Genomic DNA, 24,182 nt, shown 5'->3' with positions numbered 1-24,182 from the left:
TTGCAGAACCTATCTTAAAGACTCCATAAAATAATGAAAGATACTTACTTTGACATGAAACAGTGACTGATACAGAAAATTAAGAGCCGAGGTTTTATATCCGCATCTCTGATTTAATCCAATTTTTTAGCTACTTGACTGTACTTGCCACGATTTATATCCAAAAGTTGGTTAACCAAAACTATTAATAAATGTGTCTGTTAGTGGGGTGTTAACAATCCCATTAATATGTGAGTAGTCAGCAGGGCTGTGGAGTCAGAGTTGGAGTTTGAGGAGTTCGGTGACAATTTTGGGTACCTGGGGGTCAGGAGTCGCAAAAAATGTACTGACTCTGACTCCTAATAAATTTATAATGAAAAAAAATACAGCAAGTTCAAATGTCCTAATTCATAAACAATAGTCATAATTAAGTACTTCTCTGATGTAAGAATAAAGCCCAGTGCATAGTTGTGTTACAACTAGTGTGAAGTTCAGCTGAACTATTATATAACCTGACATTCACATATTGTAATCTGGATTATGGTACAATTACAAAAAAGTATTTTCATTTTATTTCAGATATAATGTGCTTAACAAGGTTAATTTGAGTATAAACAAGTGTAATGGTGGAGGTGTGTTCAGGGGTTCTTGTCTTTTGTTTAACTGGCCAATACGGCAGAGAGTCAGCTTCCCTATCCAGTAGTCCTGTGGTTAAATGTCGTGTATGCTGGCCTTCCTTCAGTCAACATGGAAAATACATTAACATATTAAATACAGTTGGAATCAGAAGGTACCAGAAACTAAGGAGTCAGAGTCGACAGGATTTATCTACCAAACTCCACAGCCCTGGTTGTCAGGCACCTCTGCCTGTTGGATAAATTAATATGTCTAGTAATAACTTTGGACTTCTTTATGGCACAAGTAGTCTTTTATGCAATAATCAAACCATTATTGTAAAAATGCTTGTGTGCTTGCTTATAATGGAGCTATTTAAAGTAAAACTTTATGGATTTACAGTTATACTGTTGGGCATTTATGTAAGCCTCTATTTCCATAAAAGCATGCTGTAGTCAGTAAAAGCTATCACAGTTACTTGTTCATCCATGTTAAAAAAAAAATCACAATCAGCACTGTAGTTTTTCACATAAAACTACAATGAAATGTTCATACAGTGGAGGTTGCCAAATTAGAATTCTTTTGTATTTGCTTCATTTATAAAGCAAAAATAGGTCTTTTTATATCAGGTAACCTGATTTTGTGTTTTTTGTGTGTTAAATAAAATGACAACTGGAGAGGGGTCAACTTGTTGGATGTTGGTTCAAAATGCAAGTAAGAATTTCAATGTATGCTGTACTTGTGACAGTATACAGTGGGGCAAAAAAGTATTTAGTCAGGCCACCAATTGTGCATGTTCTCCCACTTTAAAAGATGAGAGAGGCCTGTAATTTTCATCATAGGTATATACCTCAACTATGAGAGGCAAAATGAGAAAAAAAATCCAGAAAATCACACTGTTCTGATTTTTAAAGAATTATTTGCAAATTATGGTGGAAAAAAAGTATTTGGTTCATTAACAAAAGTTCATCTCAATACTTTTGTTATATACCCTTTGTTGGCAATGACTGAGGTCAAACGTTTTCTGTAAGTCTTCACAAGGTTTTCACACACTGTTGCTGGTATTTTGGCCCATTCCTCCATGCAGATCTCCTCTAGAGCAGTGATGTTTTGGGGCTGTCGCTGGGCAACATGGACATTCAACTCCCTCCAAAGATTTTCTATGGGGTTTGAGATCTGGAGACTGGCTAGGCCACTCCAGGACCTTGAAATGCTTCTTACGAAGCCACTCCTTCGTTACCCGGGGCGGTGTGTTTGGGACCATGTCATGCTGGAAGACCCAGCCACGTTTCATCTTCAATGCCCTTGCTGATGGAAGGAGGTTTTCACTCAAAATCTGACGATACATGGCCCCATTCATTCTTTCCTTTACATGGATCAGTTGTCCTGGTCCCTTTGCAGAAAAACAGCCCCAAAGCATGATGTTTCCACCCCCATGCTTTAGAATAGGTATGGTGTTCTTGGATGCAACTCAGCATTCTTTCTCCTCCAAACACAATGAGTAGAGTTTTTTTCATCTGAACCATATGACATTTTCCCAATCCTCTTCTGGATCATCCAAATGCTCTCTAGCAAACTTCAGACGGGCCTGCACATGTACTGGCTTAAGCAGGGGACACGTCTGGCACTGCAGGATTGAGTCGGCCGTGGCGGCGTAGTGTGTTACTGATGGTAAGCCTTTGTTACTTGGTCCCAGCTCTCTGGCAGGTCATTCACTAGGTCTCCCCTGTGTGGTTCTGGGATTTTTGCTCACCATTCTTGTGATCATTTTGACCCCACGGGGTGAGATCTTGTGTGGAGCCCCAGATCGAGGGAGATTATCAGTGGTCTTGTATGTCTTCCATTTTCTAATAATTGCTCTCACAGTTGATTTCTTCACACCAAGCTGCTTACCTATTGCAGATTCAGTCTTCCCAGCCTGGTGCATGGTCTACAATTTTGTTTCTTGTGTCCTTTGACAGCTCTTTGGTCTAGGCCATAGTGGAGTTTGGAGTGTGACTGTTGAGGTTGTGGACAGGAGTCTTTTATATTGATAACGAGTTCAAACAGGTGCCATAAATACAGGTAACAAGTGGAGGGACAGAGGAGGCCTCTTACAGAAGAAGTTACAGGGTCTGTGAGAGCCAGAAATCTTGCTTGTTTGTAGGTGACCAAATACTTATTTTCCACCATAATTTGCAAATAAATCTTTAAAAATCAGACAATTGATTTTCTGGATTTTTTTTTTCTTATTTTGTCTCTCATAGTTGAGGTATACCTATGATGAAAATACAGGCCTCTCTCATCTTTTTAAGGTGGGAGAACTTGCACAATTGGTGCTGACTAAATACTTTTTTGCCCCACTGTATCTACTATTTAAAGCTGTTATTTGTTTGGAAATGTTTTCCTTTTGATGTTCATTATTATAGTTAGTTTACCTGTTGATCATGGGCTTGTCATTCTTCACATAAGAGATCAAACAATTGAAGACTGGCTTCTTTTTTTCTGGAAAACCAGCGCATTCTTTTTTGCCTTTTTTATTTCATGGACTGGTCTTTCAGTACAATATTAATAACTCTGTTGCAACTGCTTCTCAACACATTCTTAGCAGTCTCAATACACTTGATGGGAAATGCTAGAAATATGTATTTTTAGTGTCGGATATAGTGTTAGAAGCATTTTACAGTACCGAGTAATTTAAGTTAGTTGAAAGAATTTGAAAGAATGATGGATGGTTTTCATTTATCTAAATTTGTTAAACATATTGTTTTTGTTTATCATGTTTATCAGTGTCTTGAAAGAGCAATGAAGTTTGTATTTGAAGAGTTTCATCTTTGGTACCAGTTTGCCTTGTCATTGATGGCTGCAGGTAAGGTAAGCATCTTTGAAACATAAAACTCCCTAAGTTTGGAGTCTCCTTTTAGATAAACAGAAAAATATAGAAAACTGCAGCTGTTCTTAAAACTATTCAGTGAGAATTCTATTTTTATTAAATAAAGCTGAAGATATTAAATATACATACCCATTTCCCACTAGCTGTCAGTACCGTAATGGTTCAGAGCCCACTTTTATATAATTTTCTTGCTACCAAAACACCAGAGGTATTTTGTAAACTTATTTATTGAAAGTTCAGGAATATTTTGAACTATTAATGAATCACTCTTTACCTCTGGTCTGAATGTCTTGTTGAAATTAATTCACTGCATTGCTGTTTGAAGTTGTAATAGTAAGTATATAAAGTAATTGAGGCTATTTCACTCCAGACATGATAGTAAAGAGAGGTTTTATCATTTTTCCTCAGTATTTGAGAGATTTTTGGACTATTTGGTATATTGCTGACTGTAAATAATTTATAGATATAGTATATACATCAGCATATCAGCTCTTGCACATTTTTCTAGACATTTTAGCTTCATTGATCTCTTTTTTGTTTGTTTCTTTTGTATCTTCATCACCACATGTGCCCTTTGAATTTTTCTAAATTGTACTCTTTTTCTATCTTTTCTCTTTTCCACTGCATCTAATTCATGGCATCAACTTTGACAAATTGTTCTGCTGACTTGTTTTATTCCTAATTTTACTGCATTTCTTCTCCTTTAAGGTCTTAAGTACTCTTTACTTCAAGAATTCTCTTTTAATATTCCATGTTACATGTCCAGTCTTTACTTTCTTGCAGTTTTGATTTTAACCATCCTTCTCATTCATTTAATCAAAAATGTTTTTTTTTCTTGATATGTATCTTCTTATCTCAACACAACTACATTCTTTATCTTTTTTTTCTGTCAAAATGTATTGTCTGTGACCATCAAAAAATACACTCAGGCTCTTTTTTCTGCGCTCTTCAAATTCATATTTCTCTCTAGTTAGTTGATCTGTACTTGTTTTGATATTTATTTGCTTTCCATTATTTATCAGTACCCTCCTTTATGTATGTTTTCCAATCTACATTCAATTTATAGTACAGTATTTTACATTATCACATTAATTCTAAAAGTGGTGTCTGTTACATCCAGGTATTTCATCCTTTTTTTTTCATAATTCTTTTTTCATTTTGAGATAGTGTTGCTAAATAATTGTGCAAATTATTTTTCATGGATTACGGAATTCACTATCAAACTCCCAATTCAGTTTACTAATCATCTTTTTCAAAAGCGCTAATGTGGTTTTCCAGTGTTGGAGATGAATCCCCTACAATGCATGCAATAAGTTATGAATAAGAACTGTTTATGCCTTCATGTGATTTTCACCAATTTCATTTCTATATTTTCCACCTAGTATAATAGTTGTTCTTCTTTTCTATTGATTGTTTATCTATGTAACTTTTTTTATTTTCCTTTCATGCTAATCTCTGCTATTTTCCTCCATGTTTCGTATTTACTCTCACCAATAATTTAAGACGTTGTTTCCCTTTCTTCCTTTTTCCTTTCAGTATATGTCTTTATTTATCACATATGTTTTCTGTGTTTAACTCTCCTATATTTCAGTTTCCTTCATTTTCCATTATTTACTTCTGTGTTATTTTGTGATTTTTTCGGAATTTTTTAAAATAAATTTTCCTCTATGTCACTCTTCCTCTCTCCTCTCTCATTTTTCCTCCTCTTTCTTTGTCAGCTTCTTCTGCTTCAGATTATTTTTCTCATTTTTGTATAATTTCTTCTGAAATTATTTGAACTAAATATATGATAGCACTGGTATTAAATTAACGTTATTTTGGATTTATTGATTGCTTTCTAATTTTACATGTCATTTTGATGGTTTTCTTACTTTCCTAATCAAGTCAGCACGTGCAGTGAGAGTTCTTAAAGAATGCATTCGACTAAAGCCTGATGACCCAACTATTCCCCTTTTGGCTGTTAAGTTGTGTATTGGAACATTACATTGGGTAAGCCATTTTAATTTTTTTTTTTTACTTAAAGGGCATCCTATGCATGTTTAAAAAAAAAAAAAAAAAACAAAGATTGTCAAATCTGCCAAATTGGGATCAATTTATTTGACTCTAAATGTGCCTTTTGTGAGCGAGTGTACCCTGCAGTGGACTTGGGATCCCTATCTTGCACCAGATGTTGTTGAAATGGCCTCTGACTCCCCCATGACTCTGTAATGGAGAAGTTGAGTTTAGCATCTAAATAATTGGATTGATCTTTTTAGTAACATAGAATGTAAAATTACATACTATCATTTTCTGAATATATTTTCCTAATTACTTTCCATGTTATATTTTTATATTTCCTTTTCTCTGTATTTTCTATTTTACAACCAGGTAGCTGATGTTTGACTTGCATTGTAACTATTTTGAAAGAATACATGGCCATGAACATTTGTGTGTTTTCCATGCAAATTTAATATAATTTTATATGAGTAGCAAACTTTTGTATGAACGAGGAAAAACAGAAATGAAAACCTCAGATACAGTGTAGTTATGTTTTTAGCTCATGTTTAAGATATAATTGTTTAGAAATTATTTTTAAAGGATTCCTGTAAAGGCACTCCATTCAAATTAATTTATAGCATCTTGGCATGATATCTCTCTATTGTATAAAAAAATCTTGGGACAAGATGAGACTTTTTCAGAGATACAAGACAAGACATTTTCAGAGAGATAATTTCAAGTCCCGCAAGACGAGACTTTGTACCAAGAGATGAATTGAAAACTTAACAGGTCCAAGTGGGGGCAGAAATAAAAGACAAACAGTAGAAGAAGAGAAGACAAAGTAAAACGTTGTAAAGAGGTTCAAAACCATTGGCGCGATACACATGCAGAGCAGGTTAGAGATTATGAAAGTCTCAAAAAACTGATAGTAAAGATTGCAAACTGAAATTATTACTCTGTGAAATAACGGAACAGTGAAAAGAGATATATTGACATAGGTGACATGACAGAAGTATGTAGATATTGCTTGTAGATATTGCTTGGCTTTAAAGTTTAAGTTGGAGGCTTGTAGATCGTCTCATTCGTGTTGCCTTCAGGGAAAAGTAGTGTTTCTGCTCAGTGAAGAGGCGTATCCACGAGAAATAAAAGAGTTGTATTTGGTGAAAGTGAAATCCACAAACACTACAGGCAAAATATCCTAATCTACAATAATCTGTTCGCGTTCGCATCATTCAATGCACAAAATGTAGATTCAGGACCATACGCTATGAGAATCTGTGGTCCCGCAACAATTAAAGCTACTACAAGTTTAATTTCAAAGAAAGCACAATTCAGTCAGGTTTATATTTATGATCACGGATAAACGATGTAACAGAATCGAAAGAGTTAAATGATCGGACGTATTAGAAATTCTACAGCCAATAATGGATGCAAATCCGCACTTTACACGAAATTTTTCTGAAAAACATGGACAAAGATGTTTTCTTGGATTTCTATATGAATCTGAAAGATCACACTCGCATAAATAATAAATCGACATGTGACAAATTGTCAGCGATAATAGTTTCTAAAGACGGAGATATCAAAGACAGAGTTGATATTTGTGTTTATCCAAAAACAAAGCACGATTCGTCGCAAGCGGCAGATCCGGGAAATGACTAGCATGTAGGGCCTGGATGGGGGTTGGCGAGCGAAGCGAGCAGGGGGCAGAGCCCCCAAGTACTGTTAACAAGATTGTGTATATTGATAACTGTGACCCTTTCAAAGTCTAAGAGATGGTCTTGTCCAGCTTCTAGACCACGGGTGTCGAACTCCGGTCCTGGAGGGCCGCAGTGGCTGCAGGTTTTCATTCTAACCATCTTCATAATTAGTGACCAGTTTTTACTGCTAATTAACTTCTGTTGCCTTCATTTTAATTCACTTGACTCAGGCGCCTTTGTTGTTTCTTTTTCCTTAATTAGCAGCCAAATAATAGTGAGACATAGAACAAGCCGCATCATGACCAGCTCACCTGTGCCCATCACACAATCTCTGAAAATAAAGAAATGGTGAAGGTCTCGGTAAGGTTGATCTGTCAGGTCACCAAAACATTTTGATGGTGTTCTTAGGAAAAACAGAAAATCAACAGTTTTGGAAATGTCTGCTGTGGCAAAATGAGAGCAGCAACAAGCCGTGGATTTCAATAACGACTTCAATTAACAGCAAGAATCGGCTTCTTATTAAGAAAGTGATTGGAATGAAATTGGTTGGAGTTTGAAGCCCCAGTTTAGCTGGTCATCTGTTGGCTCGTTTCATGTCTCATTTCTGTTTGGCTGTCATTTAATGAAGAAAAGAAAAATTCAGAGGACTAAATCCTTAAAAACAGGGCTATTAAAGTGAAGGGAAAAGGAGTTAATTAGCAGTGAAAACTGCTCACTGATTAGGAAAAGGGTTAGAATGAAAACCTGCAGCCCTCCAGGCCCAGAGTTTGACACCCCTGTTCTAGACATTACCTGTTGAGGGAATAGTTGTACAACATTTGTTACTGAATCAAACTTTTTTTTTTTTACACAGACAGTGGGTTTGGTTCCTTCCTAGTAACTCTAGTAATAGTGGGCACTTTGCTAAGATTTTAAGAAGTGTTTTTTGAATGTTGATTGATGAAAGCGCCCACCACTTTTTTTTCCGAGTGATGTTTGAGAGACTATTTTTTTACTTTTTAGTACACTTTTTACTTGCATGGTTTTTTACATGTGATTATATATATCTATTATATATATCTATATATTATATTCAACTTTTAGTCTTTGTTTAGTTATAATTTGTAATCTATACTTCCTTTATATTTCCTCCGTTACTAGCGCCATCTATTGGTGAAATCTTTAACTATGCTTTATATGAAAATTTCATTTCTTAACATAGATTAATTGATCAATTAGTGAAACTGATTATTGATTCATGTATTGTCATTGGAAGTGAGTAATTGTGCAAAATTTCAAGTCATTTGGACAATAGGAAGAGGGTTAAAAATCAATTACAAGATTTGTACCAGACAACAAACAGGTGAAGTTAAAATAAGTGTGGTGGTAATAAAAAAAATAATAATAAAAAAAACAATTTAAAAACTAAATTTTGACCTTAAATAAAATATTCTTTTTTTTTTTCTTGTTATCCTTCCGTTGACCAATCTGTATTAAAATTGATTAAAGCATCAGAATTAAAAGCTTTTAAAAACACCTAAATATTTCAATCAAGGCCAAAATTGAAATCCGTTTTTGTACACCACTCAGTACTTTCATTTATATTGAGTATGAATTGTGGAATTGCAACGGCAAATTTAGAACACATAGAGGGTGCAGAGCAAATGCGCTCTCTCCACTCTCTCTCGCTGCTATAAATGTAACATTCGTACTTAGTCAAATATGTACCTTACCTTTATGTGTGTGTAAAGGATGCTGATGAGATATGAAACATAACCAGTAGTCAATGTGCCGCCAACTGAATAGTGAATAAGCTACTCTTTTGGGTTCATATATTTGTAAATCTCACTCTAAAGGACTCAGTGCTTCACCAGCCATGAACCTTCCTGCACATCACACTCACATAATAGATTTTCAGTTGGTCGCAGACAGTTTTTGTTTCCTAGTTATGTCTCAAATGCCCTGGGCTCCTTCCTGTATAACAAAGATTTATAAATCAGTTTGATGGGCATCACTTAAAATGCCCCAGTGTGACTGAATGTGGATCTGTGCATTAATATGCTGTACAATGGAGCTGTGCCCAGCCCAAGGTGTTGTTCTCATATTATACCTGTGTTACTGGTGTTGTTCCCAATAGTCTAAGTAGAAGCCATCTAGGGTGGCTCTAGAGGATTTAGAGTCTAGTGCTGTTTTTAATGTATTCCATGTCTTTAGATATATATTCTTGATTGTCATTATGTTTTCCAGTGCTTTTTGGACTAGTATTTTTCATTAATTAAAAATGACTGTGGCTTATATTTACAGAGAGGTGCACCCACTTTCCTTCTTTCCATTCAAGTTGTGCCCCGTGTAAGCACAATGAGATATTTGTCTTTCCTTTTGCCTTCTGGTTTGTCTTCTAAGCCGTCACGAATCTTGAGGCTTGAGCTGTGCAAACAGTCCCCTTGTGGGTCAAACTGTCCCTCTGTTTTATTTTATTTTTTTATTAATGATCTTTTAAACCATTTAATCCAGTTTTTAGTGAGAAGGTTTTTCTCACTGTGTAAATTGAATCACAACAGATAAAATAAAAACAGTAGCTTTCCTGAATGCAACACAGTTTTGAAACATTCAGAGACCAGACACTGTCTTTTAAGAATTTGTACTTTCAAACATTGTACGGTGTTCGTATTTTCATTTTGTAAGAATTCTAGTACTAGTGTGTACTAATTAGTGGTGAATATTAAGAAAACTGAAATAAATATTTGAAACTGCAGTTTTATTGCATCTCTACATTTTTGAAACACCACGGTGATTCCAGGAAATTGTGCTTAATGTATGCTAATTATTTTCATGAACATAATACTTATACATACAGTAAAACTTTAAAGCCTACAATGAACATATAAATGTATCCTGTTTATCACAATTCAATGAAATAATCACTATTTGTTTGCTTTTAGCTGGAAGAGGGAGAGCGATTTGCAAAACTGGTTATTGATATGGGAGAAAAGGCTTCAGAGTTTAGAGCCAAGGGCTACTTAGCTATTGGACTTGTGTATAGTCTAAGAGCAACAGATGGTAAGTGCTTTAAGCAAATATTGGTATTTAAATAAAACTATGCAATTCTACAGTGTCATTTTTCTATTTGTTTATAGATAAACAGTTTCAATAAGTATGAGAATTGAATATTATTTCAATGTCTGTAGTTTAAATATTCCTTTTTCCCTTTTAGCATCATTGCGTGGGGTACAGGAAGAATATCAAAGGAAAGCTCTTGGTGCTTTTCAGAGGTAAGCAATTGTTTGTACGCTACCATGTGTGCATGATAACAAACATGCACTTTAAAGAAAGAAGAATCCACCCGTTGATGTGTCAATACATTCATCTTTACATGTTTCTTGAAAACTTTCTCAGATATAAAAGAATAATTCAATCTGAGCAGACAGTTAAAAATAATTTTTGACAAAGTGTATAATTGTTATCTTAGTTTTTAGGAAAGGTATTTAAAAATATAAGTACTTTTAATTACCTTATACTTTAATTTTCTTATACATGAAAGCGTCTTTAGATTAAAATGATATCTCAGTGTTTTTTTGGTAATCTCTCAAAACTTACTTTACATAATTGAGGTTGCATGAAAATGTCTACTAAATAAAACTTATGATGAGGATTTACTATGTTTCAGTTCGTTAAAATGCAACATTTAGTATATTCAGCTACTTCATTTGTGAGACATGAACGCAGGCATCTTTTTATTCAATTGAGTGTCTTAATTTATATAAAAGTGATTCCCTTCTGGCCTCAAGGAGTATAAAGCCACTTAGCTGGTAAAAAATAAAATTACGAAAGGATTTAGCTTGTTTAAGCAATCCTGGGTGATTTTGATTGGGCTTCATACAGTATGAGTATACAGGTAGTAATGCACATATGTACATATTTCTTTTTGAATACGTCACTTAGCATGCATGGTTATTTTCAAGTGCTCATTACATTTGAAGACTGAAGTATCCATGCAGCGTTTTCATAAGTACTCCATCCTTTGCGAAATATGAATAATAATAATGTTGTGAAGAGCAGTGACCGCATCCATGCCACATAACAACTTAAACATCTTTTAATGGTTGATTTTATGGCTCGAGGTCCTGAAAAGTTCTTAATGTTCACTTAGCCGTCAGACAGAAGACAAACAAGCCTTGGCCATGGAAATGTTTCTCTTTTATAGAGTACACCTGCACAGGTTTTTGATGGCTCTTATATTTAACAGTTGCATACATATCACTATTATTTTTTATCTTCTGGCTTTTTTGTTGATGTCATCACCAATACCATAATAACAACATATTTAAAAAACTGTGTACATAAAGTAAGGCTTTGAATCACTCTAGTTGTATACCAGCCTGCATAGGTAAAGCTGTCAAAAGCTTCAATTTAGTTTGGGTGCCAATTGGGTGTGGTTGTTGTGGTGACACAGCCATTGTATGGGCTTGGTCTGGACTGGGTGGGGTTTCCTTTCATGGGAGTCCATCTCCTGCTTACAAATTTTACTCTCACAATAACAATTAGGTTGTTATTTTGAATGCACTTTTAGATTTCATCTTTAAAAATGATGTTCTTTTATATAATCTGAAATGCCTGATTTGTGCTCAATAAGAGTTGCCTTTTGCTTTAATTTGAGGCAGTCTAAAGTAGATCCCTAACAACAAATCTCTTGATATAGATTTAGTGTAGAAGGAATTACAGTCATTTGCCGTCTTGTGGTTCCTTTTCGGACTGGTCATTAGGCCTTGTGTTACTCACAAAGGCATTGCATTTGAGGCACTGTGGGTCTGATGTGGATAATTTGTCCTTTAACTGCTGGCATGGAGCAGCACACACTGATCTTCGAGTTTGTTGGCAGTCACATGCCTTGTCCTTGTAGCACCAATCAAAACAAACCTTAAAGGGCCCTCCAGGAGTCAGAAAACATATGAGACTGCGTGAAATAATAATAATGATAACAAATGATTGATTGGTTACTGTTTACAAGACGTTTGTCTTTTTGATTGAAGAAAAAAATGTGAACCATCTGCACAAATCAGAAACAAAAAATATGTGACATCTGCATGAACAAGATTTCAAAAAATGCAGTGTGGGACTAAGCCACATTCTTCCATTTTTACCCAGTAATACCAGTAAATGAACAATGTTCAACAGGTTATTAAACAAAAAGTTACATTTGCAGTGCCCTCCATAGTGTTTGGGACAAAAAACACTTTTTAACTTGATTTATCTCTCTGCTCCACAGTTTAAAATGACAAACCATTTCAGGGCACCATATCTGTTGATTAAGTGTATTGGTGTTTGTTTTGCAGTGGTAATACTAAAAATTTGGTTTATTTGTTTGTTTGTAATGTAAGATAGCACTTTAGACTGATTTGGTAGACATAGAATGAGTGTTGAAATTCAGTAAAAGTCTTTCAAGATAATTTATTAAAAATGAGAATTTGAATAAAGAATGGATTTAGGAGAAAGCAAAAAAATTAGATACCCATATGTGAAAATGCACTTACAAATTTTTAAGTATCTTTTAAAGTTAATCTTTATTAGTATTTGTAAATAAAAAAAATAGCTTTGTACAGTAACTATATTGTGTAATAGTAAAAAAATTTTGTTTTTTGTTAATAAAGGGCGCAGAGTTTATCTCCAACAGACCATCTTGCTGCATTCTATTTGGCTCTACAACTTGCAGTTTCTAGACAGGTAATAGGTGGCAAATATTAAAACAGACATATGACAACATTAAAGTTTTAAAATCATTATTGTTTATTTGCTTCTTTGTTTAGTAAAGTTCATTCTGAGGCTATCTTTCAAAAATCCAAAATGATTTCCTTGGGGAAAATGATAAAAAAAAAGCAAGCATGATTTTATCAAATCTTTAATAATGTAGTCTCCTTTCAAAGATAATTTATTCAGGCTTCTGTAAATGTCAGCATTTTTGGTTTTATATTTCATATTGAAATTGCATATTTGTAACCATTTAATGTTGGATGTAGCAGCCTGCAAATTTCTTTGATTTTATCATTTTTCTTTTTATTTAGTCAAAATGTAATTTGCAATTTTCTTTTGAACAACTATATGGTTTATTTTTTAACAGGTGTGTTTTTGATAAATAATGTCTAATATTGCACCAGTTCATTGCAGTCCTGTAAGTGAGGGTTAAATGTAATCCTGCATGTTTATTTGATAGAAAGTAATTACTGGTTCCTGTTGACGGGTTTATGTACCTCTTTTATTTTTGCATTGATTATTTGAATTATTTTGTGAAGACAAGGCAGCTGCTAACTACATGCATATTAACTAAAATCCTCAGCATTTTAAAGTCATAAGTGATTGTCCCTCTATATACCAGAAATAATGAGACTAATAAGTTACGTTGCAGTTTTGTTTTGTTTTTTTAAACAGTTTTAGTGGTACTTGTTTCTTCTAACTGTTTTGGTAAATTGATAGCAGTGCAAATATTACAAACTAGACAAAGAGCCCGTTTCGACAACGTAAGATGAAACAGGCACAAGTTTGTGTCAGCAGCGTATGAAGAACAAATGATAAGTAACGAAGAAGTTGTTCTGTAATGATTATAGTCCACTTTACTCATTACTGTACAGGCTTATACTGTTAGTTGATGAATTTTCCAGGCCTATAGTATAATATTGAATGATGAATGTTCCAGAACAATATGGAATAGTAATAAGTATAAGCACCACAAACCTGATATAGGTGTATTGAATGAATGCGTAATTGAATCAGCATGCATAATTAGGCCTCGAGCTGTAGTCGAAATCGCCTTTCAGGCCCTCTAGAGCTTTAATCGAAGTCGCCTTTCTCTTTGAATTTTTGCGGCCGTAAGTCCGCCGCCTGCCGCGATGTTGGGGTTGGATGTCGGTCTCGTAAAGTTTTTCGGGCAGCTGCGCAGAAGGTGACTGCGCATTCGGCTTTGGAGGTGCGCAGAAGGCGACTGCGCATTCGGCTTCGGATGGACGTGAGTGAGTGAGGAGGCAGGCGAATTATGTATTAAGATTAAATTAAGATTTACGGCAAAAAAAATAGTTCTTTGTATTTAGAAAGTGACAGATCATTTAGCATTACTTTTATTTATAACAGCAAAAATAAGTGATTAAAGACATGAGATAAGAATATGAGTGAAACTTTCTTAATCTTATGTTAACTTATTTAGTTTCTAGCTGAAATTGTGTATTTGTGATACATTTAATTGCAGATTCCTGAGGCTTTAGGATATGTACGTCAAGCCCTCCAGCTTCAAGGAGATGATGTACACTCCTTGCATCTTCTAGCTCTTCTGCTTTCTGCACAGAAGCACTACCATGATGCTCTAAACATTATAGAAATGGCCCTTGGAGAATATCCAGAGAATTTCATGTAAGTTTATTTTTACATGTAAAAAAGCAAATTATTGTCCATAAATAACATTAAGCATTGTCACAATATATGGAGCCATAAATCAGATGTATCAGTTCAGACATGCTGCACTGTTCTTGTAAATATAGAGATATTGGGACAGCTCAGCTATTAGCTAAACAAATAGTCTGAATGGTCTTCTCTCATTTGTCAAATTTGTTACTTTTCCATGTTCTTAACATTTTTTTTCTTGAATCCTAATTTTGCCTATTGCATGTATTTGCAACCTGTTATCACCATGGGACAGTGACCAATCATTGCCACCAGTCATCGTCCTTATTTGTCATCCTTTAGCTCATAGAGAATTGACATCAATCGTTGTCCCTCCATTGGAGAATTTTCACCAAACGTCATCAGTGTCCACTTTGAGAATCACCCCAACCATTGCCCTGTGGTCTCCTTGAAAATCACCCCGGGTGTTTTTTTCAGCATGCAAATGATGACCTAACACAGAGCTTTCTGCAAACCATTGGCGACCCTTTCTCATTCAGTACAATTTTAATTCACAGCTAAGGACAACCCAATTATAGACATGTCATGACCCATATTTGTAAGAAACACTGCAGTACAGGACCACTAGCGCTCATGCCACTATAATCAGGAACAGTTGGTTACCCTTAGGCCATAATGCTGCTCAACAGCATTTTGTACTGACAACTTTATGATTATATTTCACATGTGTTCTTACCTTTGGTGTTATGCTGGTGTTTATTGACTGCTATCACTAGATCATGGGAGACTTGCAAGTAAGAATATATACTGTAAGTGCTCAACAAATGTTCACATAATACTGACTTTTTGTTTTGTTCTGTATCATATGATTGCTACTCTAACCTTTGGAATTTTTTGAAGGATCATTAAAGCACCCATACATTACTCCACTTTATTATATACCCTGATTCTTACCAATTAGCACCTTAGGACATTCTTTATTTTTTTTAAACGTTGTACGGCAATGGTCAGAACCTCTGACTTACTTTTTCTATGACTGCATAGTTTATATAAATTCCACTTGAGCACAATGACAACTACTGCCCCAAGCCCTATAAAAAAATCATATAACAGATTCATTTTTGGTACAAAAGAAGAACTCGTAATTGCCCTAAAATAATCAAGTGTGTCTTCTGCAGTTACTCCCACTATGTCACAGGCTTTCACCTTGCTAACACTTTAACTTCCAGGCAGTATATGTGCAATGTCATGTTCCAGCAAATATTACATTTTTCACAAAGTGTAATATTGCTAAAGAATTACAATTTTATATATGTGTTTCTTTAAAACATGTAAGAAGTTTCATTATGCCAAGTACCAAACTGTCCCTTTATTCATTTTATGAATTTTCTAATTTTATTACATAGCCATGGTGAAAGGTGTCCTCTCCCAACAATGCCGGATATAAGACAGGGTGCAGTTCATTCTCTGACACATACATGCATATACTCAAGACTTATCATGCACATATTTGTAATGTTCAAATAGACTGATATTCCTGAAGAAGCCACATGGCAGCCTGACACAGAGTTGTTGTACCAAAAAAATGAATCGGATTCTCTAGTGACTAAAGAAATGTGATGATCTGAAAAAACTGAAATGACTGCTTATACAATATGCAAAGATTTTTGTAAATAAATGTTAAAATTAGTAGTAATGCATATGTTTGCTTGGATGATAACCATTTTAAATTGTATTTTTAATGATTTAAACTTGAGATTTCTTCTTCTAGGATAGTTTACTCACTTATTACAGTCTAGGTTAATCAATAAGTTCTCAGTTGTTTCAGTGTGAGTGATTGTGGGTGTGTGACTGAGTGTGCCCTGCGATTTACTGGCACCCCATCTAGGGGTCTGCACCAACTGTGATTTAGATCAGCAGGTTGATAAATAGATGAATGAATATCATAACCTTATACATACGGATATAGTATAACAATGAATTTGGCTTTCAAGATTTCTGTTAACTAAAATTGTAGTATGCTGTACCTTCTGTGATTCTACTGGAAATAGACCGTAACCTTATACTGAAATACAGTACTCTTTGATTGTGCCTTGTGCCTTTAACATCTACACCATGATGATAAATGATATATTTTAATTATCTGTAACAACCTTTCATTTATTTTCAGATTATTGTTTACCAAAGTGAAGCTGGAATCAATCTGTCGAGGGCCTGATGAAGCACTGCTGACATGCAAACATATGCTGCAGATCTGGAAATCTTGCTATAATCTCACCAACCCCAGGTGAACTATTCAGGATATCATTTGTTTATATGTAACTGCCTGAAAAAGAGCCTTTGTGTAATTTGCAAGAATCAGAAGACTTAGAGGAACTTGGGCCTGGAATGAAATGTAATTTTTTTTGGATCTTGTATGTTTTCCCCTGCTCTTATGTTCTTGTGTAGTCATCTGGGATGATTATGTTTGCATGCATTTATACTGTATGTTGTTTTAATGTTCAAAACATGTAATTATATTTTATGTGCAGAGCTTTATGAATAAAAACAAACTTTATTTGGAAACTAAAGAGTAGTGCATAACATAATGCCACCCTTGTCCTGAATAACATATATGAAGTGATGCATGAGTTCAGTCAACAAATAGCACCTATTTTCCTATCCAGCAGATTTGCTTGCTAAAACTACAACTTAAAGGATACCCTGCTGGGAATTCTTCTACTTGGCAGCTGTACTCTGCTGCCACCTGCTTAACTGGTGGTCTGGCAATCTGTAACAAATTTCAAAGAGCCTATCCTCAAATTTGTAATCAAATACTGTTATACAGTGATGTTTGACTTACCACTTAAAAGTAAAAGTATTCATGCTGTGTGCCGGATTTCATTTGACAAAGTGGCATTTGTCAAAAAACTGCCACTTTCCAGCTTGAGCTACCACCAGATTTCATGAAATTTGTAAAAACTAGGCAGATTTAAAATTACTGTAAAACATAAACACATAAAAAGTGAATCTAGATTAATGTCTTTGTTTGGGCAGTTTCAAGTCTCAGTATGGATTTATGGTGATATTGATGCTGGCTGTGCATAGTATGCAAATTTTGCATTGGGTTATGTGGGTGATAGTTTGGTGGATAACATTTTTCTTCTCTGAGAGTATGTCTTGTACCCCTATTACAGCCTTTTCAATTAAATTGCCTTGAATGTTAACTCTGGTGCTTTATATTTTCTAGGCAGACTGCCCCTTGTTAAAATACCTAAATAGAAAAGCCTTAGCAATTAGTAGCATTCCAAACCAAATTCTCTTGTAGGCTTCACATAATACTGAGGATATTTAATAACTTGCAACATCCAATGTACAAATTACATTAATGTCTTCCTGCCTAATCAAGTTAATGTCAACCACTTTGAAAATTTACAAGGAAAACACTGGATAAACGGCTAAAGCTTGCACTCGCATCAGCAGTATACAGTAATCTGATCATATAAATGCCCGATACAGTAAATGATATAATAGAAAAATAATTGTAATTAAATGTGTTATGTAAGTTGGAAGTAGGCATTAAGATGTGATTTAACTACTTCCTACAATATTTGTGAATCTACCAGAAGGCGTTTTCCTAAGATTATGTGGTAAACTCTGAAGATAGTTGTCCAGTGAGGTGCTTCTGTTTTGTTTTCTCCCTCTTTGCTAGAGCAGAGCTCTAACAGCTCAGTGAAACCAATTGCTCCATAGAGGTTATTATTGTAAACTTTTGTTTTCCCTGCAGTATCACTGGTTACAAGTCAGCTATAAATTCATCTTCATAATTTTAGCCTTACCTGTTTCTTCTCTACTCATTTGCCTTGCCCATTTTTCTGCTTGTTTTGTGGAGTGATAATTACCCACTGACACATTTATTTTTTCTGGGATGTTAGGTGAGCAGCCAAAAGACAGTTGATACCAGGCCAAAACAAAGACTTTAGAAGTGTATATATTAATATTTATTTATTTATTTATTCAATTTTAAACTAATGGAAAGCTTAAAAATACAGATATTTAAGTGTCAAGCTATTCTAGAAGCCCAGGTCATTGTTCTTCCCTAGTGGCTCCTTCTTTGAAAAAACCAAAACAGCACCCATTGCTCTCTCCAACTGCGCCTCTAACCTTTAACCTTTATCACTTAAACTTTCAAAATCTAAATTAAAATAATTTAAATCCATACATAACAAACTGTATATATTGTAATTAATTTTCCAAACTGCATATCCCATGATTACTTATAATAACGCCATAATTCCTTGGGAATCTGTTTTGCATATTGTTAAGCCATCAGCCTATGGAACTAAGTACCGTATATATACTGTAGTATAAGCCGACCTGAATATAAGCCAAGGTACCTAATTTTACCTACAAAAACTGGAAAAACTTATTGACTCGAGTATAAGCCTAGGGTGGAAAATGCAGCAGCTACTGGTAAGTTTCAATAATCCAAATAAATACCAATAAAATTACTGTTCATTAATTGAGGCATCAGTAGGTTAAATGTTTTTGAGTATTTATTTCAAAGAAAAGCAGTAAACTAGCTCTGTAAGTGGAGAAGAGGGTCAACAAAAACAATATGGTATCTCGCTCGCTCGTGCGTGCGTGCGCGTGCACCAGCGTGTGTCTCTGTCGTGCTCTCTCGCTCGCTGCACAGGAAGAGACTAAACACGTGCGGAAATCATGGCGCGCATAAACCAAAAGGGAAACTGGCATGTTCGTATACTGGGGGGCAGCGGGACCTGACTTGAATATAAGCCGAGGGTGACGTTTTTCAGCACAATTTGGGTGCTGAAAAACTCCGCTTATATTCGAGTATATACGGTAATTGGAAAATGGGTTATTAAAAACACAAAGGTATGAAAACCTATAATGTAAACGTATAACATTAATACTGTATAACATGCTTTGTTTGACTGTTATTTAAATACAGTTTAAAAAATCAAAATCATTCCATTTACACACCATTTTTCTGTTTAATTTAAAGATTTACTAAATAAAGAAAAAAAAACTACTAACATTACTACTAACATTGTGAAGCGGTTGGGATGGGAATCAGCACTTCCAAATCCGAGACCATGGTCCTCAGCTGGAAAAGGCCCTCTCAGGGTTGAGATCCTGCCCCAAGTGGAGGAGTTTAAGTATCTCGGGGTCTTGTTCACGAGTGAGGGAAGAATGGAGTGTGAGATTGACAGGCGGATCGGTGCGGCGTCCGCAGTGATGCGGGCTCTGCATCGGTCTGTCGTGGTGAAAAAAGGAGCTGAGCCGTAAGGCAAGGCTCTCAATTTACCAGTCGATCTATGTTTCCACCCTCACCTATGGTCATGAACTATGGGTAGTGACCGAAAGAATGAGATCGCGAATACAAGCGGCTGAAATGAGTTTCCTCCGCAGGGTGTCTGGGCTTTCCCTTAAAGATAGGGTGAAGCTCAGTCATCCAGGAGGGGCTCAGAGTAGAGCCGCTGCTCCTCCGCATCCAGAGGAGTCAGATGAGGTGGCTTGGGCATCTGATCAGGATGCCTCCTGGACGCCTCCTTGGTGAAGTGTTCCGGGCACGTCCAACAATGAGGAGGCCCCGGGGAAGACCCAGGACACGCTGGAGGGACTATGTCTCCCGGCTGGCCTTGGAACGCCTCGGGATTCTCCCGGAAGAGCTAGAAGAAGTGGCCGGGGAGAGGGAAGTCTGGGCATCTCTGCTGTAGCTGCTGCCCCCGCAACCCGACCTCGGATAAGCGGAAGAGGATGGATGGAAACTACTAACAATATTAACTTTCAAAAAAAGAAAACTTAAATACTTCTCCTTTCCAAAGATGTCACAGTGGTTAATAAAACCTTCCAACACCAAGTACTGGAGCAATTTACTGTGGAATACTAGCTCTTTAAAATACCTATCAATAAGTTTACACTATATTTGTAGCATTATGTATAATCATGATGGTTTAGTATAGAAGAATGGGTAACCTTTGTGGTCTCAAACAACTAAACCACTACCTCCAGTAGTATGTTAATGTTTCAGTCTTGACCAGTGTTTAATATCAGACACATTTAAATTACTTCTTAATTCAATGTTGGTGACATATATACAGTGGGTACGGAAGGTATTCAGACCCCTTTCAATTTTTCACTCTTTGTTATATTGCAGCCATTTGCTAAAATCATTTAAATTAATTTTTTCCCTCATTAATGTACACACAGCACCCCATATTGACAGACAAAAAAAAAAGAATTTTTGAAATTGTTGCAGATTTATTAAAAAAGAAAAACTGAAATATCACATGGTCCTAAGTGTTCAGACCCTTTGCTCAGTATTTAGTAGAAGCATCCTTTTGAGATAATACAGCCATGAGTCTTCTTGGGAAAGATGCAACAAGTTTTTCACACCTGGATTTGGGGATCCTCTGCCATTCCTCCTTGCAGATCCTCTCCAGTTCTGTCAGGTTGGATGGTAAATGTTGTTTAGGTGGACAGCCATTTTTAGGTCTCTCCAGAGATGCTCAATTGGGTTTAAGTCAGGGCTCTGGCTGGGCCATTCAAGAACAGTCGCAGAGTTGTTGTGAAGCCACTCCTTCGTTATTTTAGCTGTGTGCTTAGGGTCATTGTCTTGTTGGAAGGTAAACCTTCGGCCCAGTCTGAGGTCCTTAGCACTCTGGAGAAGGTTTTTGTCCAGGATATCCCTGTACTTGGCCACATTCATCTTTCCCTCGATTGCAACCAGTCGTCTTGTCCCTGCAGCTGAAAAACCCCCCCACAGCATGATGCTACCACCGCCATGCTTCACTATGGGGACTGTATTGGACAAGTGATGAGCAGTGCCTGGTTGTCTCCACACATACCACTTAGAATTAAGGCCAAAAAGTTCTATCTTGGTCTCATCAGACATCTCAGAGTCCTTCAGGTGTCTTTTAGCAAACTCCATGTGGACTGTCATGTGTCTTGCACTGAGGAGAGGCTTCCGACAGGCCACTCTGCCATAAAGCCCTGACTGGTGGAGGGCTGCAATGATGGTTGACTTTCTACAACTTTCTCCCATCTCCTGACTGCATCTCTGGAGCTCAGCCAAAGTGATCTTTGGGTTCTTCTTTACACCTCTCACCAAGGCTCTTCTCCCCTGGTAGCTGAGCTTGGCCGGACAGCCAGCTCTAGGAAGGGTTCTGGTAGTCCCAAATGTCTTCCATTTAAGGATTATGGAGGCCACTGTGCTCTTGGCCTGTGCTCTTGGGAACCTTAAGTGCAGCAGAAATTTTTTTGTAACCTTGGCCAGATCTGTGCCTTGCCACAATTCTGTCTCTGAGCTCTTCAGGCAGTTCCTTTGACCTCATGATTCTCATTTGCTCTGACATGCATTGTGAGCTGTAAGGTCTTATATAGACAGGTGTGTGGCTTTAATAATCAAGTCCAATCAGTATAATCAAACACAGCTGGACTCAAATGAAGGTGATCTCAAGGATGATCAGAAGAAATGGAAAGCACCGGAGTTAAATATATGAGTGTCACAGCAAAGGGTCTGAATACTTAGGACCATGTGATATTTCAGTTTTTCTTTTTTAATAAATCTGCAACAATTTCAAAAATTCTTTTTTTTTGTCTGTCAATATGGGGTGCTGTGTGTACATTAATGAGGGAAAAAATTAATTTAAATGATTTTAGCAAATGGCTGCAATATGACAAAGAGTGAAAAATTGAAGGGGGTCTGAATACTTTCCGTACCCACTGTAGAGTCAAGGTTTTTGTACTTTGCGGATTATTAATAAACAAGTGTGGTGATCTGAATAATATTGCTTTTTTTATTGATCAAAGTTCTCAAAACATTACTAGAGGCTAAATATTGTAGCTTATATTGCCAGTGGGGTTTCTTGAGCCAACCCCTCACTTAAAATGACCCACAGAAACCACACATTCCAGTCACAAAGGTTTTTATGTATAGAAAAAAAGTTCCAGGAAAGTACAGGGTACAAGTTACATAAAGATAAAACAATAAACATGACCTCTGGGCCTGTCTCCACAATATATATATATAGTGTTCTGTCTCTGACGTAACTTTCTTCTCCTCTGTCCTGTCTCACCAGGAGCGGTGAGAGGTTTTCCTCCTCTTTGATTGCTTCTGGGTTCACAGCCTATTGCTTAACCAACAATTCCAGGTCGTTTCTGACCCTTTGAAAAGCATGCACCTGTCTACTTAAAGATCCAGACACCCCTTTATTTGGCTGCATTTTGGAAGTAGATTTCTGCTGCTCCGATGTGGTCAGGATGACTAATAAAGTAGTGAAGGTGGTCAAAGGAGGGCTAGATTCCACCTAATTCCCAGATGGCTCCTTTGCGTCCTATCCGGTTAGTGGCCCTGGCCAAGATCCAAGTGGTGTCCCATCTGGGCAGTGTTCCCCACTAACCCTTGTTGGCACATTGGCTTTCTGTTAGGGCAATATTCACAACCAGCTCCTGGCTGGCATATTAACTTCCTGTCCCAGAAGTGTTCCCAACCAACTTTGTGTCCCTGTGCCTTGCTGACCATAGCAATGTGTAGTCGCAGTGTGCGATAGAACATAGTTGACACTTTAAAATTGTTCATGATTTAATACTCATTTTTAGCATACCCACAAAATGTTTTTTTTTTTTTCCCCAAATCCAAACCACAACAATTTCATCCAGTATACTGGATCAACGAGTTTGTTGTCTAGTCCTATTAGAGAGCATTCTTTGAAATGAAGTGATTTTCATACACGTCCCTAAAAGGCATTTAAAACAAGTGCTTCACTGTTAGCTGCTAATCTTGTGTTAAATTTAGTTTTTCGTCATTTCATTATACAGTATTCCCTCGCTACTTCGCGGTTCACTTTTCGCGGATTCACGACTTCGCGGGTTTTTAAATACAAGTGATTGCCCGCCTATCGCGGAAGTTATGTTTCAGACCCATCAGCAACAGGAGAAAATCCGTCATATAGAAAGACCATATAAATAAACATTTTTATAGTTTAAGCCTTAAAATACCCATCCCACATGCTTTAAACACATGTAAACTTATAAAACACACTTTGTTAACACATATGATATGTGGATGTCGGGCTAAGGATATGAGTAACATCTCACTATTATAAAACATTGTAACTTCACGCAAGACAAGACAGTGAGACAGGAAAATAGGTGATGTACAGGCTTTTAAATTATTGACACGCAGAGCGACAAGCAGCACAAAGTCCACTTCTCCTTAGCGTTCATTCAGCTCCCCACCCCCTTGACAATGCGAAGTGGCAGGAGCGTATTGTGCCTGCGGGGAGGGGGGTTTGAGCGAACGTGCATTCAGCCCTCACACACCCCCCCACTCCTCCTCCTCCTCCTTCCGAACGCGCAGAGCGACAAGCAGGCATTTTGGCAGAAGCAGCACAAAGTCCATTTCTGCTCTGCTCAGAGTTCAGCTGCCCCCTTTCACAAAGCGAGTGCAGACACATCGACGTCTGATCGCTGCGTGCAGTGTGCAGTGTTGGTCTGCGGTGTTTAAGAATGTAGAAAGTGTTTAAGAGCATAGGAAGTGTTTACAAGAGTGTGGGAAAGGTTAACAAGAGAGTGAGAAAGGTTTATAAGAGTGTGGGAAGGGTTTATAAAGCCTTAAAATATGTATAAATAATAAAATAAATATAGGTCGCTACTTCGCGGATTTTCAC

At 36.5% G+C, this 24,182-nt stretch overlaps 1 protein-coding gene across 1 annotated transcript in view; it reads left to right on the top strand.

The window, feature by feature from the left end:
* ttc7b (tetratricopeptide repeat domain 7B) overlaps window positions 1-24,182 on the top strand; it is a 204,523-nt gene that overhangs the window by 110,840 nt on the left and 69,501 nt on the right. The window contains 7 exon segments of the mRNA XM_051920188.1: window positions 3,364-3,447; window positions 5,351-5,455; window positions 10,065-10,182; window positions 10,337-10,394; window positions 12,771-12,843; window positions 14,357-14,517; window positions 16,679-16,795. Coding sequence (XP_051776148.1) covers window positions 3,364-3,447; window positions 5,351-5,455; window positions 10,065-10,182; window positions 10,337-10,394; window positions 12,771-12,843; window positions 14,357-14,517; window positions 16,679-16,795 — 716 coding nt within the window.

Source organism: Erpetoichthys calabaricus, chromosome 16 (assembly GCF_900747795.2).
Source record: "Erpetoichthys calabaricus chromosome 16, fErpCal1.3, whole genome shotgun sequence".
In the NCBI taxonomy this organism is placed as follows: domain Eukaryota; kingdom Metazoa; phylum Chordata; class Cladistia; order Polypteriformes; family Polypteridae; genus Erpetoichthys; species Erpetoichthys calabaricus.
This window is presented reverse-complemented; position numbering and strand designations above follow the sequence as displayed.